This window comes from Chroicocephalus ridibundus, chromosome 4, assembly GCF_963924245.1.
Source record: "Chroicocephalus ridibundus chromosome 4, bChrRid1.1, whole genome shotgun sequence".
Classification (NCBI taxonomy): Eukaryota; Metazoa; Chordata; class Aves; order Charadriiformes; family Laridae; genus Chroicocephalus; species Chroicocephalus ridibundus.
Genome location: NC_086287.1, coordinates 63,974,960 through 63,995,757, shown reverse-complemented (window position 1 = coordinate 63,995,757; position 20,798 = coordinate 63,974,960). Strand labels below are relative to the sequence as shown.

At 53.0% G+C, this 20,798-nt stretch overlaps 3 protein-coding genes across 6 annotated transcripts in view; 2 read left to right on the top strand and 1 right to left on the bottom strand.

The window, feature by feature from the left end:
* Positions 1 to 433: 433 nt before the first annotated feature.
* Positions 434 to 8,660, top strand: AKAP5 (A-kinase anchoring protein 5). Its single transcript, XM_063333573.1, has 2 exons — positions 434 to 563; positions 1,852 to 8,660. Exon 2 carries the CDS (start codon positions 2,506 to 2,508, stop codon positions 3,901 to 3,903), a length of 1,398 nt encoding a protein of 465 aa, XP_063189643.1. The 5' UTR covers positions 434 to 563; positions 1,852 to 2,505; the 3' UTR covers positions 3,904 to 8,660.
* A 7,358-nt stretch (positions 8,661 to 16,018) lies between these two features.
* ZBTB25 (zinc finger and BTB domain containing 25) lies at positions 16,019 to 19,988 on the bottom strand. Of its 4 annotated transcripts, none has more exons than XM_063333507.1 (3): positions 19,854 to 19,988; positions 18,856 to 19,035; positions 16,019 to 17,619 (listed from the first exon to the last, which is right to left on the bottom strand). In XM_063333507.1, the coding sequence occupies exons 2-3, from the start codon at positions 19,026 to 19,028 to the stop codon at positions 16,482 to 16,484; spliced, it is 1,311 nt and encodes a 436-aa protein (XP_063189577.1). In that variant the 5' UTR covers positions 19,029 to 19,035; positions 19,854 to 19,988; the 3' UTR covers positions 16,019 to 16,481. The 4 variants fall into 4 exon arrangements, with proteins under 4 accessions (XP_063189577.1, XP_063189578.1, XP_063189579.1 ...); XM_063333508.1 differs by lacking the exon at positions 19,854 to 19,988 and adding an exon at positions 19,266 to 19,422; XM_063333509.1 differs by lacking the exons at positions 18,856 to 19,035; positions 19,854 to 19,988 and adding an exon at positions 18,285 to 18,844.
* ZBTB1 (zinc finger and BTB domain containing 1) overlaps positions 19,882 to 20,798 on the top strand; it is a 29,820-nt gene continuing 28,903 nt past the window's right edge. Inside the window, exon 1 of the mRNA XM_063333503.1 lies at positions 19,882 to 20,018. The gene's annotated coding sequence lies outside the window, so the exon portion shown is untranslated. The remainder of the gene's footprint in view (positions 20,019 to 20,798) is intronic.

Below are 20,798 nucleotides of genomic sequence, written 5' to 3'. Positions count from 1 at the left end.
CAGCTCAGTCCCTAGGAAGAACCTTTGCCTCGTGTGCAGTTTTGGCGTGTTTGCTGCTGTGCTCAGCCTGGGAGGGGCAGGAAAGGTTACTCTGCAAGAGGGAGGGGGATGCTGCCCCACAAGAAGAGGGAGGGATGCTGCCCCACAAGGAGGGATGCTGCCCCACAAGAAGGGAGGGTGCTATGCCCTAAGAGGGAGGGATGCTTTCCCGGAGGAGGAGGGATGCTGCCCCGCCAGAGGAGGGGGTGCTATTCCCCAAGAGGGCGGGATGCTGATCTGTAAACAGGGAGGGATGCTTTCCTGGAGGAGGAGGGATGCTGCCCCGCACGCAGTGGCTGGGCCGGGCTCCCGGAGCCCCCTCCCCAGCACCGCGCTCACCGAGCAGGTGCCCGCAGAGCCGCCCCGCTGCCTGGGGGCGGGCCGGGGGCTGGCGGCGGCCGCCTCGGCGGGGGGCGGGGGGCTGCCGGCAGCGCCCTCCCCGCCGGCCCGGGGGGGCGCGGCTGCGGCGGGAGGCGGCGGCGGCGGCGCGGAGCGGCGCGGAGCGGTGCGGGGCCGGGCCGCAGGTGAGGGCGCGGGGGGCGCGGGCGGGGGCGGGCACCGCCTCGGAGGGTTCCGCGGGGGAGGCGACACGCGTGGGGCTCCTGGCTCGGCCTCTGCAGCCGCGGTCGCTGCCCGAGGAGCCCCCTCCCATCCCCTCGGAGGGGTTCGGCTTTCGGGGGTCCCCCCACGGCCCGGGACGGGGGGGCGAGGGGGTGACTCGGGGCGGGGGTGGGGGGCGGCGGTGCCGGGCGGCTCCTGCTGCCGCCGGCGGCGTCCGCGAACGCCCCCAAAACTTCTCGGGCTGCGGGGGCTGCGGCGGCGGCGGCGGGCTGCGGGCTGCGCTCCGGGCACCGGCAGCCGCGGGCGGCTCTCGCTCACACGCCCCTCTGTCAGCTTAGCTCGTTTTCCCCTTAAAAAAAAAAAAAAAAAAAAAAAAAAAAATTAAAAAAACAATATTTAAAAAAAAATAATACCCAAATCTGCTCCGCGGAGGAGCATGCCCCGCCGGACCCCCCGTTTTAAATCACCTTACTACTTAAAAGCAGAGCACAAAATCCCGTGTAGAGGATTGCCTAGAGTCACTGAGCCAGTCCCAGAGAAGTTGGTCTGTTTGCGGTAACACGCTTGTGCATCTTGATATCAAAAAATGTCCTGATGATGTCTTGGGGCAGCGCTTTTTTTTTTTTTTTTTTTTTTAAGGGTGACATGTATCTTACAATATCATGTATTTGATGAACACATGCGGTGTTAATTGAGGTTGCTATGGAAGGCATGCACGTAGTATAAATAAACTCCCTTCTTGCCATGTGATTTCGCTTTTGTATTCCACCAGCCTCCTTTTTGTATTCTGTGTTTTTGCATATTGTCATATGGTGCATTAAAGATAAAAATATCTGCTGTCTCAGGGTGTAATTTCCCTAGCTGGAACTATGAGTGCATATGGAGCAGTGGGGAAAAGATTTAGCTAACCGTAGGAGAAGAAAATATACATGTGTGCATGCGTAATATCTATTTGCCATTATATGGGCAATTAAAAAAAAAATGGTAAAACAGACAAAATGGCAAAATAGTATTTTCTGTGGTGGAACATCACTAGGTTGACAGCTTGGTGGCCTTATTTTGCCTTTGGATATGCGATGCTAATTAGTGGAAAAAAACTGCTGTGGTGCATCCAGAGGCAGAACTGCTTTTCCAGCCCTGGTCTGCCTCCCAAAATGAAATATCCTTTTTAAAAAAATATATATTTTTAATACTTAAAAAAAAAAAAAGAAAAAGCTCCACAGGTCTCACCGTTTGTTTGTTGTGTTACAGATGAAAGATGGAAGCGTTGGCCATGCTTCGCAGCAAACCTCACGTAACCTGCGAGGGGAACCGAAGCAGAAAGCAAAGCTGAGACTAAGCAGCGTCTGACCTTGTCACTGGGGGGCAGAAAACAGCCACTGGCTGCCGCTGGTTGTACTGGTGCTTCAATCAAGCTCCCTGAGCAATGTGGAATTGCAGATAGCTCAGAAAGTGCAAGTTCTTTCCAGGTCCGTGGGGTGAATAAAAATTATTAACTCTTGGCTTGATTTGTCATCCTTTGGGGGAAAAAAAAATGTAATGTCAGACTGGCAATGAAATAGTCGTGCCGTGAGACTGAGCACAACTTGAAGTGGGTTGTCCTGGAGGTGAGAGCGACTCCAGCCAGCGAAGCCAAGGAGAAGCCTGTTGAACTTCACATCTACCCGGGATTCCTTGGAGAGGTGATAGAGTGAGTAATAAGACAAAGTGGGAGTTATAAAGCGGATGCGATAGCTTCAGCAGAACTTCTCTTCACTGCCACATCCACTTGTTAAAAAGCATCTAATATTATTTTGAAAACAATTTGAGGAAAAAAAATGCACTTTGAGCATCTCTATAGTTCCTGTCTGATGCATTAATCAAGAAAAATCAGTAATATAATACAAACGGAGGAGAGGAGTGAATATGGCGAAGGCAGCTAAGGAAATTCAAATGGAGAACCCAAGAGAGGTAGAGACTCACAGCACAGGGGCGACGTGCTCCCCGTCGGAGGAACAGGCAGAAAAACCCTCCATGCTCTGTTTTAAGAAGCGGAAGAAGTCCTGTAAGAAGGGACTGACTGTGAAGGGTGTGTGTGAAGGAGACTTGGAGGAGAAAAGCCAATGTGTCAGCGCCGACCATGAGGAGGCAAAAGTTTCTAATCAATCGCGATCCTCCAGAGGAGCCTGGGCAGCCATCAAAAACCTCGCAAGACCTCGGAGAAGGCAAAAATCCTCCTCACGGAAGAAGGCGCCCTCTGATTCCCAAGTGCAGCTGGAGACGGATGCTGAGGAGAGCTGCACGCAAAGTTTCCCGAAGAAACGGGGGAGCTCCGGGGTGAAGATGCCCTGTGTACGGTTCTCCAGAGGCAAGAAAAAACCCAGCCCCTCTGAAGCAGTGGAGGAGTCGGAGGGCAGCGTTCAAGCAAACGAAGTGATGGGTGCTTTGAATAAAGCTAGTGAGGAGCCGGAGGATTTGGCCCCGAAGGACAAGTCTGAATCCTTCAGCCCGGTCTCTGCAGAGGAGGACCAGGATACAGCGATGGAAAGCGCCGACTCTGTTGGGAAGAGCGAGCCCTTGCCAGAGCCCACACCTGACACAGATGAACATAGGGAGTGCACCGCCCAGTCGGAGATAACCGATTCGGAGACAGTTAATGAAACAGCCCAGGAAAAACCGCAGGAGGGGAGCCTACCCCAAACCACAGTCCATGCGGAAGGTGGGGAAGTTGCTCCCGAAGCGCCCGTTTCCAGGGATCAACCCGACAGCGCCCCTGAGACTACTGAGCTGCAGGAAATCCCTAATATCTGCAAAGAGCTGCCTGAAGGGGATGAATCAGAAAAGAGCATAAATCCTCCTGAGGAGCGCAAAGCCGAAGAGACTGTAATGGATTTCAGTCAGTCGGCGTTTAAAGATGATGCCGCGAGCGTGCAGGGCTGCTCCAGCCATCAGGTGACATTAGAAGCAAACACGGGCGCCGGCGTCAGCATTGTCATCACCGTCACCGAAGCTGAGGACTCTGACAACACCGACTCTGACCAGGCCTACGAGCCGTCCCCGGTTTTGCACCGAAATAAGCAGAAAGGGAATAAAAAGTCAAGTGGGAGCTTTGATTTTGGTAAAAAAGAGGGCCCCGAGGCTGGTGGTGGTCCCCAGGTGGAGGAAAAAGGTCCAGGTGACCAGGGGCACAGAACTGGGGAGCAGTACGAATTGCTCCTCATAGAAACCGCATCTTCCCTCGTGAAGGCAGCCATTCAGTCGTCCATAGAGCAGCTGGTCAATGAAATGGCTCTGGAACAGAATAAACACAACAATTTTCTGTGATGGCAGCAGTGCCCCCAAAATAAAGAGTACAGGGAGTGATTTGGCCTGGGGGAGGGAAGCTCGAAGGGCTCCCAGGGCCGAGGTGTAGTTAATTCTGCATGCCTGTTCAGTTGTGTGTCTATGTGAAATGGATCCTGGGACGTGGGGCAGACCCTACTACGTACAGCGTGTCCCCTGGGGCTGGGGCTTCAGGCAGTGCCACCGACCACAGCTGCAGAAAAATGAAGGTGCTGCCGTGACTGTGTTTTCATTTATTGGCATCTTTATGTCAAGGCCACGTTTCTGCCATCATCCATGCCAGGTTTCCCTGCTGTTCACGCTGTAGATCTGTGTGTACCATGCGTTTAGCTAAAGCTGCCGAGAGGCAACGAGTGCCCGATCCACTGCTGGGCTGGATTCGGGATGCGTTGGACATGGCTGGAGGTTTGCCCTGGGGTTTGGCGGAGTCGAGGGAGGGTGAAGTGACTGCTATGTTAACACGAAGACGTCAACGCCAGACAGGCTTAGGCCGGTGTTTGGTATTGCAAACGGGTACAGATGCCATCAGCCGTGGTCACCCCTGCTGTCACGTCGCATGAAGCTGGATGGTTGCAGCGAGTGGGGTTTTTCATTCGCCCTCTTCCCCTGTCACGAGCAGCCTGTGCATTTCCAGACATGTTAAAGCACGGCATCAGCCGCTCGCCTTGCTGACCCCAGGCTGCGCGAATGCCAAGAAAACGACATAGCTTCATTTGCCGGGGGCCCGTTCTCGCACCATTAAGCTCAACGGGAAAAATTCCCAGCAGCACCGGCGGCGCGGGCTGGGCAGGAGCGTGCCCGCTGCGGGGAGCCCCTCTCCTTCCTTCACCTTGCTTCGCCCCAGTCACCACGTCACGGTGAAGCTGTCCTCGGATGTAGCATATTTTTGATAGATGGCATGTGATATAAATAGCAGTGAGCTGCATGCGTGTTAGCAGTCAACTATTGCCTCGGTGTTGACATAGTCCGGGGAGACGCGACGTGCTGCCGGCGCTGGAATCTCTTGAAGTGGGGAGGAGGTTTGGTTTGGGCGCTGCCGGCATCCCCGGGTGGCGGCGGCAGCCTGTCCCGCACCGCTCCCCCCTCGCTGCAAAGCCTGCCTGGCTCCAGCGAGCCCGACCGTCCCCTGGGAAATGCGCATTACGCCCGACTCTCGCTGCTGCCGGGCTCTGGCTGGCTCCGGCACGCCACGTAGCTTGCTCTGAAACACGCAGGGAAATGCCGGAGCGATCTTACCAAAGTCCTCAGGGAAAAAAAAAAATCTAGCCGTGAGGACCTGGGGACACGGCTATAAAATGCCCAGACAGGCCGATTGCCGTCAAAGCCCACAAACTGCCCTGCTCCGAGGGGGTTTGCGCCAGCGTAGCGTGTGTGCGCGAGCATCGCCTCTTGCCTGCCAGCTCTCCAAGAGAAAGGGGCCTTTTAATAATTTGGGATTGCATCTGGGCGGCTGGGATTTACGCACAGCTGCGGGCAAGGCAGCCTGTTCTGCTGAGAAAATTCTCTTGCGTATTTCTCAGCCGATACAGAAATAGCAGCCTCGCTTGGCGATTGCTCACTGCCCATGGGCGGTACGCTGAGATTTCCCTTCCCAGCGTAGGGCTTGGGTTCCTGTTAAAATACAAGGGCTGTAAACTTTCCTAGTACCTGGTGCGCAACCACATTTTAAACTTTGATAGGGCATCTCCTCTGTCATGGGAGGACTGTGAGCAGTGAGCGCCGCAGCTTGTTTCTGTGCAAGTAAAACTTAGGAAAAATCAGAGGATGTTAAAGAGAGAAGTGTCTTCTTTTTCTGTGAATTTATTTAGTAAGTTATCAGATAGTGATAATTCCGTGTGTGCAATTTTAATGGCTTTGTACTTCATACTGGTCCTTCCAGGTATTTTGCCATAGTTTTGAAAGGGACCTTTTAAGGACTTTTATACGTACCTTTGGAGCTGCTGCGGGGCCCTGAGGAGAGCCGCACTGATGCTGGAGGTTGCTCGTGGGATTGCACTGGGCTCCGCGGCCGGTCGGTGCTGAGCAAAGGGCGGCAGCATCTCTGTGGGGCCCCGCTGGTGTCGGCTGTGGAGGAGGATGGCTGGGCTCAAGTAAAGAAACACTAAAAGAGCCCGCAGGGCCAGGCTGTCATCTCCTGTCGGCCCGCTAAGCAGTTTCAGGAGAATTTCAGGTATTTCAGTATTGCCTTTTGGGCGAAACACATCTTCAAAAGAGGAGGAGAATGGCAGAAATGCTCTGGTCCAGCCTGGCCCCCTGAGACTGTTTCGCCGCGTCCAGGGTTTGCATCCTTTCTTTAGATGGTTTTTCCCTTGGTTATAGCTGTACGTATAACTGATGATTATTTCATTAAAGTTGAATGTACCTGTTGTTTTCTTGCCTCGTGGTTGAGTGGGCAGCTATGGAGAGATTTTATACCTGAACAGTGGTGCTCCGTTGGGTCCAGCTTTCGCAGGCAGCTGTACGGCAAGCAGAGAAAGAAATCTTAAAGTTGGTAGCAGACCTGAAATCTTTGGAGGCCTGCTCCTCCTGGGCTCTTTTTGCAAGGTTTCCGTTCTCTTGCTGGCCAGTCATTTCCATTCGCAGAGTCCTGGCTGCCCAGGGACTCCCGTAAGGTATTTGTGAAGGATCACAAATCTCCAGTGGCTAAGAAAAGCCATCCTGCTGCCTGACAGTTCAGTTCCCTGTGGGATGCCCTGTAGCGCCAGAAGAAAATGTTTGAGGGTCTGCAGACGGACTGGGGTCAAACCCCGCGGTGCGTGGAGTGGCACGGCTCTGGCCAATCCCAGGCGGGTGATTTCGTTTTTCCCTGGGAGCTGCTGGTTGATGGTTTCCGCTCCCAGGGCTCCGGGTGGCTATTTTGAGGCACAGTTTGGTGCTGGCGGGGTCCGCGGCAGGGCCAGCACCTCAGGAGGGGGACCTGCAAGTTTGGTGCTTCGGCACTTTCTGTTATGGCTGAAATGGGCCCCAGACCCTAATTTATTAATTTTTTCTTTGCATAACATCTTTCATGTAATTTCTTGAGACACTTCATACCATAAAGAAGATACAGAAAAATGTTATACATTTTTAATGGTATTAATACTATTTATTCTTTCAGGTTTACAGAACTTGCAACAATTGCTAATGACTTAATTAAGACTCTCTACTCCTTCATTATGATTAGAGAGTTGAACATTAATAAACATTTATTCTTTTGGAGAAGGAATGATAAATTTACTATTGCGAAGGTGTACCGGGCCAGGGAAGCTCTGAGGACGCGACTGCCTGGTTGTGCCAGCGCACCAAAGGGTGGCCTGGCTTTAGGACAGCTGAAATAAACTGGGGTAATACATCACCTTGGGTGCTTGTAGCCCCATTCAGATTGCTTTTGGGCCATCTGGCTCCTTGTCCAGGAGTCCGTTGCTTGCTGCCCCTCTGAATTACGGAAGTGGTTGCTTTGTAGCAGCATCTTCATGAATTATTTGGTTCTCCTGCTCACCCCATGGCCTGTGCTGCTGTGTTTCTCCCAGATGTTTCCAGTGCTCTCCTCACCAGGGACAATTTGGCTTTATATTCAACAAGTCCCCTATCCCTGCTTTGCTGTGCCATTTTGAATATTTTCATTTCCCTCAGCTTTTTTTATATTATCTGCTGAGGGATATAAGCTGAGGGATTTGGGTCTCGTCAGTCTGGAAAAAAGACGGCTGAGGGGGGACCTTATCAACACTTATAAATACTTAAAGGGTGGTGTCAGGAGGATGGGGCCAGGCTCTTTTCAGTGGTGCCCGGGGACAGGACAAGAGGTAACGGGCACAAACTTGAGCATAGGAAGTTCCACCTAAACATGAGGAGGAACTTCTTTACCCTGAGGGTGGCAGAGCACTGGCACAGGCTGCCCAGAGAGGTGGTGGAGTCTCCGTCCCTGGAGACATTCAAAACCCACCTGGACGTGTTCCTGTGCAACCTGCTCTAGGTGACCCTGCTCTGGCAGGGGGTTGGACTAGATGATCTCCAGAGGTCCCTTCCAATTCTATGATTCTATGATCAGCAAAGAAAAGAGTGTTTAAATAGTATAACTTACACCCAGGAAGGCTTCCAGGAGGATAAAAAACTTTTCTGTTAGGTCAACGCTGAGCCCAGCAGAAAACAAGTGTATCCGCTGAAAAGTTCCTTGTGGAAATTGCTGGTAGACAATGATGGCACGAACAATTATTGCATTTTCTTTCCTGCCCTGGTACACCAAAAGCGCACTGGAAATGCACAGGCTGCTGAGGGCCAGATCTCCATTCGCTGAAGGTCTCTGCAGCTCCATACGCTTCAAAGGACCAAATCTACAGCAGCCAGGAATCTAGTATTTGAATTGAAGATGATGACCCTGCATAAATGATGGGCATTTTCGTATGCGTGCTTCTGTATAAAAATGAAAATCCAAGAGCTGTTTTCACAAATGCATGTAAGAAATTGAGTAAACTCATGAAAAACATGTGAATCCTGGTCTGTGCTTGGGATGGATGGATGGATGGATGGATGGATGGATGGGAGCCAGATCCTGCTGATGGACCCACCTGTTAGGGGCAGCAAAGCTCTAATATTGCCTGTCTTACAGATACAGGGTTTCAACATGAGTAACTCGGAACGATTACATGCTCCAAGAGAACAGATTGATTTAAATAATTTGCTTTAATATTATTTTACGTCTGCAGTTGTATTCCCAGAGAAATGGTTCCTGTTAGCTCTTGCTGGGTGGTATTAAAAAAATTAAATACTTCCATTTGCAACCAGATAAAACCTTTACATTAAATGTGATTTTTTTTTTTAAACTAATCAGAGGATGTTCTTTCTTATACAGTTCTTTAAGCAACAATATAGGTTACCATTTTTTAGGAAGCGCGACTTTCACGTTTCTTCCTTTTTGCAGAGAATTGTGAAAGGCGCAGTTCTTCTGTGCTAAATAATGGGATTTTCCTGTAGTGGGGTGGAAGTCCATTTAGCTGGAAAGTGGATTTCAGCTAAAATACCCAAACCCAGCATTTTAAAATAGGTTTTGTTACATAAAAAATGACAAACATGCTGCATACAAAACGGGGGGGAGACGTTAAGAAAACATGTTTTGCAATTCAAATTGGTAAGATGAAAGTATCATCTGTCGCTAGAGCTGACTGGCAGTCACACCGTAAGTTAGACTTATCAGAGATTATCCTTTCAAACCTCTTTATTCTGGAAGAGGAGACCCTTCTCCCCCGCCACAGCGGGTGCCCCAGCAGGGTCCCTTCTGCAGGTACTGGTGTCCTTTCAGGTGGTGCCTTTCCAGCACCAAATCCTGTATTAGGTTTGTGTGGCAAGGTTTTGGTAGCCGGGGGCTACAGGGGTGGCATCTGTGAGAAGCTGCTCGAAGCTTCCCCCAGGTCCAATACAGCCAATGCCTGATGGCTCCGAGACGGACCCTCTGGCCAAGGCCGAGGCCATCAGCGACAGTGACAATGCCTCTGTGATAACGCATTTAAGAAGGGGAATAACAGCAACCAGGAGAAAGCAGTGAGAGAAACAACTCTGCAGACACCAAGGTCAGTGAAGAAGGAGGGGGAGGAGGTGCTCCAGGTGCCGGAGCAGAGGTTTCCCTGCAGCCTGTGGTGAATACCATGGTGAGGCAGGCTGACCCCTGCAGCCCATGGAGGTTCATGGTGGAGCACATATCCACCTGCAGCCCGTGGAGGACCCCACGCCAGAGCAGGTGGATGCCTGAAGGAGGCTCCAGCAGGACCTGTGGACCCATGGAGAGAAGAGCCCACGCTGGAGCAGGTTTGCTGGCAGGACTTGTGACCCCGCGGGGGACCCACGCTGGAGCAGTCTGTTCCTGAAGGACTGCACCCCGTGGAAGGGACCCACACTGCAGCAGTTCATGAATCACTAAAGCCCCTGGGAAGGACTCACATTGGAGAAGTTCATGGAGGACTGCCTCCTGTGGGAGGGACCCCATGCTGCAGCATGGGGAGCGTGTGAGGAGTCCTCCCGCTGAGAAGGAAGGAGCAGCAGAGACAATGTGAGATGAACTGACTGCAATCCCCATTCCCCATGCCCCTGGGACACTCCGGGGGAAGGAGGTAGAGAAATCGGGAGTACAGTTGAGCCTGGGACAAAGGGAGGAGCGCGGGAAAGGTGTTTTAAGATTTGGGTTTTATTTCTCATTACCCTACTCTTGACTTCTAATTGGCAATAAATTAATTTCCCCGAGTTGACTCTGTTTCACCCATGATGGTAATTGCTGAGTGTCCTTATCTCGACCCACAAGCATCCCGTTTTATTTTCTCTCCCCTGTCCAGCTGAGGAGGGGAGTGACAGAGCGGCTTCGGTGGGCACCTGGTGTCCAGCCAGGGTCAACCCACCACAGGCCCTTACCAGTGCAGGGGCACACCAAGCACCACTTTGCCATTGTCCCAGAGAGCAAATTTTAATCTTGAGAGGGATGTCACCTCTGCGATCTACCGGCAGTTGTTCGTGTCACGTTTGCTCTCACTGTTTGCCATTTTAATGAAGACACGAGGCTGAGGGTGCTGATGCGTCAAGGCTCAGTGCCGTGACAGCTCCGTGTGATGAGAGATGGGCGAGATGGCAGCTGGGTGGGAAGCGCATGTACTCCGACTCCTACGGTGCTTTGGAGCATCCCCACCGGGGAGGAGGAGGAGCCATGCATCCCCTTTCTCCTGCCAGCAGCCTCAGCCGCTTGCTTTCTGCCTGCCAGAAGCTCCCCCGGGCTGACGCTGCACCAAGGCGTCGGGCGCCGGCGTTGCTGCGCGGGCGGATGCTGCGCCGCGCTTCATCGCAGCCCAGACAGCCCGCAACTGAATTTGCATTTGGTTTGCTCGCCGGAGCAAGGCAGGGAAGGCCCAAGCGCTGCGAGCCTCTCGTTCCGAATCTCCCTGAAGTTTTTGTAGAGCAGCTGCGAGCCTGCGGGCACGCTGCAGCGGGCTGGGGGACGGGCTGGCTCGCCAGCGCGGGGCCGGCAGGCATGTGCAACAGGCACAACAGGAATGCACACCTGCACCCTGCTCATTAACGCGATGAGTAAGTGGCTCACAACCACAACGCTGGGATAAACAGAGGCTGGTAGGAGATGCTCGGCCCTTAATGACAGGCTTCGGCGCCTGCTCTGCTGGGTCCGGCATTGCTGCGGGATGGCGGAGGCGACCGCTGCTGGAGCGGGTCCCTCCCGGGATGGCTGCGGGGAAAGAGGGGTGACGCTGAGCATCAGCCTCCACCCCCGGCACGGCGGCGCTTTCGGCCGGAGCTTGGCGGGGCTGCACGCCTGGCGCTGGCGCCGACACCTGGGTGGATGGTTGATGCCGTGCTTCTGCCTACCATGAGGTTTCTCCCCCTGCATCACCCCCGATGGTTCACGGCTCTGGTTTCCCTCCCCAGTGCCTATAGCTGGGTTTACATCCTGCAAACGGTGGGTTGCAAAGCCAGTACCTGGAGGGACAGAGGGCTTTACACCTTGTTTTCTTACACCATTTGTCCCAGAAACAGGAAGGTTGACATGGACTAAAATTTGCCCGACTGCCAGTGGAAGCCTTTGGCAGCGTTGCCCTGGTGCGTCTGCTGTGCTGCCCCAAGCCCTGCAAAGCTTCCCAGGGGCATCTCAGCTCAGGTGAAAACCAGCCTCATTCAGCAGACAAGGTTTTGAGCTTTGCTGCGCCTTTGTTCTGAGGGTACAGCGTCTGGTTTAGGATAGTTACTGGAAACATTTCCTCTCTTAGGCTGCTTTTGAAGTTGTGGCATTACTTCTTCTTAATGAAACATGCAAATTCTGTAAATGCTGTGATTGCATCTCGGGGAATTCAGTCCTGACACAGCTCTGGTTGTAAATATCTAACTGGCACATAATTTAGGGCAGATCCATCCTCATTACCTTTTTCCTCCCTATTTCTTACTGCTCAGAAGATATTTTCCTGGCGCTGGACTTCTGGGAAGCCCACTCAGTTGCAGTCCTTTTTGGCAAACCATGGCAAGATGGGGAAGGAAAAGGATGGGGTTTATTAAACAGCAAAGCTGAAGGTGATTGCAGTGGTATGACATGAACTGATGTTGGCAGATTGCCGTGGGAGGGTTTTAACAAGCCAAGAAGAAACCTCCTGCCTTGGCCACTGATAGCTCATGGTCCCACTCAATGATGCTGAATTGCATACGCTGAGATCGCTTTTCACCGCACTTCTGAAGGCTTTGCTTACACGGGATTTATACCTTCTGCCTCCAAAATAGCAGAAAATTATTGGGTATCAGCATCGCACTCTTTGTAGAAAGCTTGTGCTAGCTTTCTGTCATGGTTTTGTTTTTAACTGCAATGCTCACTGCTTCAGGTTTACATCTTGACAGCAAATTTCCCTTTTTAACCTTCTCACTGTGCGCAAATGCCCCAAACCCCTCTGGTGAGGGGCACTGCACCCACAGCCAGGCTGTCGGCCCCTGCGCAGCCCTGCGTGCTGCTGCCACCCGATTTTGCAGTGATTTGACAGATGAGATGCAAACGAAGAGCCTGCCCGAATAGCTGGTGTAGCCAGATGGCTGAAGACACATGTTGTAATGCCAGTCTGTGCCCAAGGTAAAGTGAGCTGAAGGGTTTTTTATCCTGCGTGGAGACGGGGCGAGCATGGCCCGGCCATCAGCATCACCTCCTGGGCAGCCAGCGGGCAAGTGCTGGCATCGCTCTGCCCCAGCCGCCCAAAAATTCAAGGTGGAAGAGGTAAAATCCAAACGTTTGCAGGTGAACGTTGCGAGAGGATGGGTTACCTTTTAAGAACGACTTGTGCAAGTAGCAGGCATTGAGATCTCCCTCCTCTGGCACTGGTAAAGTAGGAGAAGTTTGGCCTAACTTTTTTGTTGCACAAGTGCTACCAAATGGCACCTCCAGCCAGCACTGCAGGTGGTGAAAAGCAAGTTTCTCGGTAAAATAACTACACCCCATGCTGCAAGGGGGGATAAACACCCTTTCCTCCACATCCTTTACTACACCCTAAGCAGCCCCAAGAAACATGGCCCCTGTTGGACCCGGCCTGTTCAGCATCAGAGCACTAAAAATATTTCAAAATACTGATCTTGAAATTGTTTAGCGTGCTTTGGTCATTAAGCCACCTAACCTACAGGTGGCACGCTCAGGCCAGTGCCCGGATACATGTGAAAGTGATGGTAGCCACTGCAGCACTTACTGGCACGTCAGAGGTTAACTTGAGCTGGACAAGGAGTCTGCTCACGCCACAGGGCTTTGGGGTCTGAGCCCCTGTCTTCCCCTGTTTTCATAAAACATGAGCTGCAGAGCCCACAGACAAGGCACCTCAACGCCTGTGGTTCGTCAGCTCTGCACCCTTGACTCTGGGACCCCTTCGCGGCGCAGGGCAAAGCTCTGGGCATCCCCTGGAGCTTTTAGACTGCCAGCCTTCAAGTGTCACCACCCTGGGGCTTTCCTTGCCCAAACCCATGTGCATTTATCAACCAATCGGATATCTGGAAGGAATCACCAGTATCATTATCCTGCACACTGTGACAAATTCTGTTACGTTTTAATGAAAAAAAAAAACCCACAAGAAATGAATATTCACCGGGCGCAGCTGTGCAAGTCAGGCAGATTTTCGAGCACGCACTGGCATAAAGGTTAAGCACTCGGTAATTCAAGTGTCTTCTACACACAGTAATAAAACCTCTTATGATGTATCCAGGAGCAGCTGCTGCCCTTGCTTAGCAAACATAACTGTCTTCTAAAATTATTTTCTCTTCATAAGACTTAGAAAGAATGATGTTTTCAAGTTAACGTAACTCAGAGCTGATGACTTCTGTCTCTCAGGCTTTTCCTACTGCTTTAATTATAACAGCGCTTTAACGTTTGCAGTAGAAAACTGCTGAAAATGCATGTCTTGGATTGCAAGTGATGCAAAAACTGCCTTTCGCAGACGTTTGATGTCACAGATGTTCAGTACCGCAAAGCTTAGCTAAAGTGCACCCTAAAAAGTGGCGGGGCAACTAAAAACAGATCACTTACAGTTGTAACTTTTCAAAGACGTACTGAACACGTACATGAATGCAGTGCTGATTTCAGTACGACTTCAGCTTTACTGCTGTATTTGCAGTCAGTACAATGGAGCCGCTCCTACAAGACATACACTGATAAACATTTGGATCTCCTACCCGAGCTCGCAGCTTTCATTAAAGCTCCCTTTTAATGGCCAAGTGAGCAAAACAATCCTGGCCACAAATCTGAAGAGGAGCAGCATGTCCCAGAGATGCTGTCCCCAACACCGAGCTCTGTTACCACTGCCCCTTATCTTTGCAGAGATATCAAGAGCTGTTTGACTTTCAATATCAATTAGTTCAGGCAAGTTAGGCGTCTAGTTGAAGTTCCAAGGTGCTCGTGTCTACTTACTCAATAGTCTGAAAAGTCACTTTTAGCCGTTTTCTACAGCTATACCCAACCCAGCAGACACTCGCTCCTCTCTGTTCTTACATTAAAGGTAGGAACCCAAATGAAGGAAGCAGCGCCCGGAGAAGCCAGCCCACTCAGTACAGTGTCACACGTAACGAGGGAATGACTATAAAACGCCATTTTAACTTTTTTTTAACCGTCATGTAGAAATAGAGGTCAGTGTAAGCTGGAGGGCATTTGCCCTAGTTATAAGTGGTCTGTGCGGGATGTGATTTCGCTGATGCCGTTAGCCCTGGGAGAGACCCAGAAGACTCTCTTCTAGGAAACACTCCAGGAGACTCGCTCCGTGCGTTTGCAGGCCTGGATGTCGGCAGGGTTTTCTTTGTTTGTTTGTTTGTTTGCTTGTTTTAAAGAAAGGCTTTTTAAGCAGAGTTAAAATCCTTTCACACCAGCGCGGCCTTAATGGGTACACACAGCGAGAGGAGCACTCGGTCTCGCAGGCGAGCACACACCAAACCACAGCGTGCATTTTGTAACATCATCCGGGCAGGCTCACAGGCTGTTTGTTTTTTCCCTTTGTCTTAAAACACAATTTGGCAGCCCTCAGTGGCCAATCCATCCCCTGGAGTGTGCAGCTCCCTGCCCAGGAGAAGCAGCAGCCGCCTTTACGAAGACCTCAGATGGTCTTTTAATTCAGCAGCGATTTAATTGCAGCTCTTGCTCCAGGACAGTTTCAAAGAAGACAGCTCAAGGGTCCTGACTACAAAGAGCTTTGGAGTGGGCATTTTGACAATAAACTGTTCTCACCATTGTTCAGGCTCCCCCTTTCCGAAGGCAATGACTCAACTCCACCAGGACTGGCAGGGAGCCTCCAGCTTCTCAAAAACTGGGTAATGAGATTACGGGAGCAGCTCGCAAGGCTTTCGCTCTTCGCTGCGAAAGAAACTGCGCTGTAAGAACTTCATGTGCCTCCTTGGGGCCTTCTGATTAGGAGCATCTGCTGAGGGATGGGTTGGAGCCCATCTGGTTGGAAGCCTGGGGTATCTCAGGTGAAAAATACAGAGGGACAAAACACGAATCCAGGAGGAACACATACAATTTTAAACTCCTCTTGGATAAGTTATTACTCTTCAGATATCAAGTAATGATAAATGAAAGGCAAAAAGCTTGCATTTTACCATTTTATGGTGTCTCCATAAGCAGAGAAGAAATAGCACATTATATGTTTGCTCTTAGCAAATATACAGATTGCAATATTTAAGAATGTGTTTGCTCCAAGCTGTTTATAGAGTCAGAAATCATTTTCCATGAGAAAATCCATATGTGGCATTTAATCCTGTAAAGACTTATGTGCCTCCTCTCCGACAGGAGAGGACACTTTTACAGCTTTCATTCCTCCATGCAGAGAAAATACAGTCCAATAATGGGACTTGGTCCAAGAGGGGCATTAAAATTTGTCTCTGCTCATGCAGTAGCGCTTGACAAGGGAGGAGTGGGAATGAGGAAAAAAGGGTGCACTTTTAGACTCCACTTGAGTCTAAAAAGGAAATTTAGAAGATTGTACTGATGAGGACGCCAGGGCTTGTCAAAGCAAAGGTTGCCACCCCTACGGCAACGCCACCAGTTCCCTTGAAAAGACCAGCCTTATGGCTCCCGCATGTATTTATGCGGAGATTCATTAACTGCAGTTACACAACACGAACTTCAGGATTTATCTCCTTGAGACATATATTTTAATTATAACCAAACTGTTTGGGAAACACAATACACATTTCCCTCTACATTTCCCTCCATCTAGTTTCAGAACAGCAATTCTACAGGATACAAGCAGTCCTAGGCACCGTGCAGCGTATCAGACGATGTTTAAACCTCACACCCAGCAACACAGTCTTGACTCTAGTAAAGCAGGGCAGGAGTAAGTTTACATTTACAAAAAATGTAACTGAGTTACACAGAGGCTTCCAAGAAGGACTGAGGTGGGGATTAGCTTGAGTTTAAAAGTTAGAGAAGTAAAAAGGCAAGTACACAAATCAAAGTACACAGTTCTCCACAGTTATCTCAGAGGCGATGGGAACAGTGGTGGAAGAAAATGAGCTGCGGCAAGTCACCGCTCACTAGGTGGTAAATGCCAAAATATCCCGTTTCAGCACCTAAAGGCTACACAGGGGGAGAACTACTCTACCAGGATCGTATCAACGCTTTCTTGGATGAGATCCGACTCCAGTATACATTCATCTAAGTGCTCTTGGGATAAACTGGAGCTTTTCCCCACGCTCTCGCTGTCACAGTAAGGATGAAACCTGGGGGTCGCGGGGCTCTCCAGCCGCTGGCAGCGGCTGTATTTGTGCTGTTTCCCTCTGTGCGTGTACATGTGTTCGAGCAGCTGGCTCTTCCGGAAAAACGTGCGGCCGCAGACGGTGCAACTGATTTTTCTCTTCCTTGAGAAAGAAAAGTTACAGTTCAACTCCACCGGTTCGTGCTCCTTGGAGATGAGGGAGAGCTGGCCGATCTGCAGAGGCTCCAGGTCACTGCAGCTCGGATGCTCCAGCTGATGCTCATCCTCCTTGAGAAGGAAGGCCCCGAGCCGGTGGCCATCCCCAGCTTCCCTGTCCTCAGCCAGAGGCTGGACTTCCCCCAGGTCGCTGCTCTCCAGGATAGAGGCCGGCACGCCGAACGGCAGCGAGCCCGAGACGTGGGTGTGCAAGTGCTGCCGCAGCCCCCCCCGGGAGTCAAAACGCTCCCCACAGTAGTGACACAGGTGCACCTTGAGGCTGGCCTTAGCAAAGACGGGGCTTGCTACCTCTGGAGAAGGAGGGGTGCAGCTCTGGGACACCACGGGCTCCGAGTCGCACCTCTCCTGCTTTATGGAGACCGAGAGCTTCGGACGCTCTTCCACCGGCTTGGCGAGAGCAGTGGGCTGAGCAGAAGGGCGAGCGACCTGCTGGTCGAGGGAGCTGTCGTCCAGGCCGATGGCCAGAGAGAGCTGGAGCTGCGGGTGGTCGCCCTGGGCAGTGGACCTGCTGCCCGCCTTGGGCAGATTCTCCTTCGCTCCCAGGCGTTCCTTCGCCGGTTTGTGGGCGGTCGAGATCTGGATGCCGTACAAGTTTGAAGACTGGACGGGCTCTGGGGAGAACACTTGGTTCATCTCGATGGCGATATGGGAGAGGTGGTCTGCGTGGAGAAAGCGGATGCCCTCCTCCAGTCGGCTCTGGCTGACGCTCTGCTTTGGCCCTTTCCCCGTGTACATGATATGCAACAAGTAACTAAATATGTCAGGCTGGATGTCCGCAGGCTGAATCTTTATGCATTCGCTGAAACAAGACAGATGATTAAGTACATACAGGGCTCCAAATTACAGTCCCGATTCACTAACCTGCCCGCTCGTTGGCTTCGCCGTTTGCCGTGAGAGCGCGCAGGCTGCTGCCTGCCTCCCGGGCCGCAAGCAGCAGCGCTCCCCGCCAACACCTGCGGAAGGGCACGTGCCCTGTTTGCACAGCAAAGTGCCCGAGCGTGTGTTTATCCCTGCGATTATAACGACCGTGCACACAACCGCAGCCAGGGACGACGAGGGCGGCCGGCCCCCGGTCAGCCCGTCACTCGCCTGCACAGCCAATTGCTGCTGCACGGTACCGCAGCCATGCCATGCAAGCCACACGTCACCGGTGTGTGCCACTCCAGTAATACGAGGCAAAGAATACTTGTGTGCTTAAGTAATAAATTCAGCTGCCGCGACTGTGTAATCTTTATGAGCTTTGCACTTAAGTGTCAGTAAACAACGTCTATCAGAAAGGAAATTAACTGATCTTCTCACTTCCAGCCGAAGGGCTACATGGCCAATGGCGAACGATTACCTTGCAAAGGTGCTGGGGGCCACGGCCCTCAAAAAGGAAAGGGAATGGAGAAGGGTTTAATCGATTACAAGCAGCAAGCTCCAGCTCAGAGGCGAGATTAGACCTTGGCACCGCCATCGTTATACCTGCAGAACCACTCCTGACCCAGCCAGGTGAAGCATCTGAACAGCAGCTTGAAATAAATTGATGATCTCAGTCTCGGGCCTTATCTGCAAGAGTCTGAAGCGCAGAACAGCGATAAGGCTATGGCTTCTCGATTGCTTCAAGCCCATAGGTTCCTACCAGAAGGGACAGTCCCACCCAGCAAGCTTGCCTACAAGCTAACACAAAGCAATGGACGCGCTGCTTATGGGCAGGAGGTACCTGCACACCCCTAGATTGCCAATCTGTGAGGTCTCACTGCAGGAGGACCGTGGTACTTACATGTTTATTTTCTCTGGTCACGCAAATGTCTCATCTCCAAAATGCAGGGCCTGATGTTGGCGTGTGCTGACTAAGAGGGTGGTTTTAAAGGACAGCACATTCTGGACTGGGAATGTTTAGAGAGACGAGGCTTGTGCTGGGTTAGGAAAATAATCTCAGACCATCTAACATCCCCACTTATGCTCTTTTAGACTTTAATACCTTAAGAAAGGGGAAAAAGGGGAAAGCTGAGCAGAGTAGTTAACAGGCAGGAGGAGAGCTGTCTGTCCTTACCTCGTCTGATGAATAAATATCATCTTAAAATAGTTTGAAAAAGCAGCGAGCACCGCTCTGTGGGCTTTGAAGTAAACATCTCCAATGGCAACTGTGCAGTCACACAGAAAGCCAAACTCCCGCTGCATGTTCAGCTGCTGGAGGAGGAGGACGCTGTGGCCGGTCGTATCCATGGCGTGCCTGAGAGCAAGAGAACGAGATGTTCATCTCATGAAGAAATCACGGAGCTCCCCAAGGCTCAAATGTGTGTTTCTCACCACTGAAACCAGACGGGCGCCCAGCACAGAGCACGGCCTCGCAGAGCCTCTTCCCGCCTCCAGATGGTCCCTGACCCCCGATTTAATAATTTCTCTTACAGATACCACCACCAGTGCCCAAACAACCCCACGTTCCCTGAGCTCGAAACCTACTCGTGACTTTTCCATGTCCCGGCTACAAGCAGAGCTGTTTCTTCTTCTACAAATTTAACAACGCCCCGCGGCGCACCGGCACCGACTTGAATCGCGGCCGGCGCTTTCCCTCTGGCCTCGGATCGTGCTTTCTACCGCCCCACCGACCGCGCTGGGCCACCGCTCCCCGCGCTGCCCGGCGCCCCTGAGGCCACCGCTCCCCGCGCTGCCCGGCGCCCCTGAGGCCACCGCTCCCCGCGCTCCCCGGGCCCGGAGCCGCCGCCGCGGCGGGGGAGCGGGGCTGGCGGCGGCCGCTCACAGAGGGGCCCTGTACCGCCCGACAAAGCCCCTATTGTGCCGAGCCGCCCTCACCCCGCGCCGCCCGGCCTCGCCAGCGGCCCCTTTGCAAACAAATGCTGATATTTCCTATTGTTTCAGATGAAAATTATTTGGGGGGGGGGGGGTGGGGGGGGAAGGGGGTGAGCAGCGGGGGGAGGTGGCGAGCGCAGCATCCCCGGGGGAGCGTAACCAGCGCCCGCCCCGCCCGGCCCGGCCCGGCCCGGCCCGGCCCGGCCCCCGCGGTTCCCCCACGCCCGCGCAACCGCTTACCCGCGCGGAAGCGCCGCGCTGAGCCCGGCCCGGCGGATGGGGTGGGCGCTGCCCCCCCCCCAGCCCCGCGCTTCCTGCTGCCGCCGCCGCCGCCGCCGCCGGGGCGGGATGGGCCGGGCCGAGCCGAGCCGCGCCGCCCCCGCCGCGCCGCTTCGCCTGGAAAAAGTGAGGGCGGCCCCTTGCGCGGCTGCTGCGCGGCCCGGCGGTGGGGTGGGATGGGATGGGATGGGATGGGATGGGATGGGATGGGATGGGATGGGATGGGCGCGGCGCTGCCCGGCTGCCGGCGGCGCGCACCGCACCGCACCGCACCGCACCGCACCGCACCCCACTGCAGCGGGCGGCCGCAGCCCCTGAGGGAGGGACCGTGCTCACCCCCGAGTGGGGCTTTTGGGGGTGTTTTCCTCTGCGCTGCCAGAGACCCCACCCGGGGCTGGGGGACTTCGCCTCTTAAATCACCCCGCGACAGAGCGTCATCTGCTGAGCCCCTCGGATCTTGGTGGAGGGGTGCTTTTTTTTGGGGGATGTGTGTGTTGGTTTGGTGTTTTTAACAGAAAAAACCTCTGTAACAGGCGCCTCCCCGGTCTGCCTGCTCATGAAAATGGACGTGGAGATACGATCTGGCTTCCCCCCCCCCACGTCTGCGGCCTCAGTGCTTTCTTTAACCACCGGTGAATCCTGTGGACGCACCGTTTCTCTCTCAGGCCTCCTCCAATCTCTTATTAATTTTTAAACCAGGGGTTATTTTGGGCGAGAGCAGCCACGCTGGGTCGGGCTGCAGCTGGGTGCAGCAGGGCCCTGCAGAGGAGGGGGCAGAGGCAGAGGAGGGGGCGCAGGCAGAGGAGGGGGCGCAGGCAGAGAAAGGGGCGCAGGCAGAGGAGGGGGCGCAGGCAGGCAGTGTCACCCCCACCCTGAGGATCCTGGTCTGTCCCCCTGAGCCACAGC

Coding starts and splice junctions, on each gene's coding strand:
- AKAP5 (XM_063333573.1), top strand. CDS start 2,506: ATGGCGAAGGCAGCTAAGGAAATTCAAATGGAGAACCCAAGAGAGGTA.
- ZBTB25 (XM_063333507.1), bottom strand. CDS start 19,028: ATGGATACGACCGGCCACAGCGTCCTCCTCCTCCAGCAGCTGAACATG. Junction 17,620..18,855: donor ATATTTATTCATCAGACGAG/GTAAGGACAGAC, acceptor GTCTTGTTTCAG/CGAATGCATAAAGATTCAGC.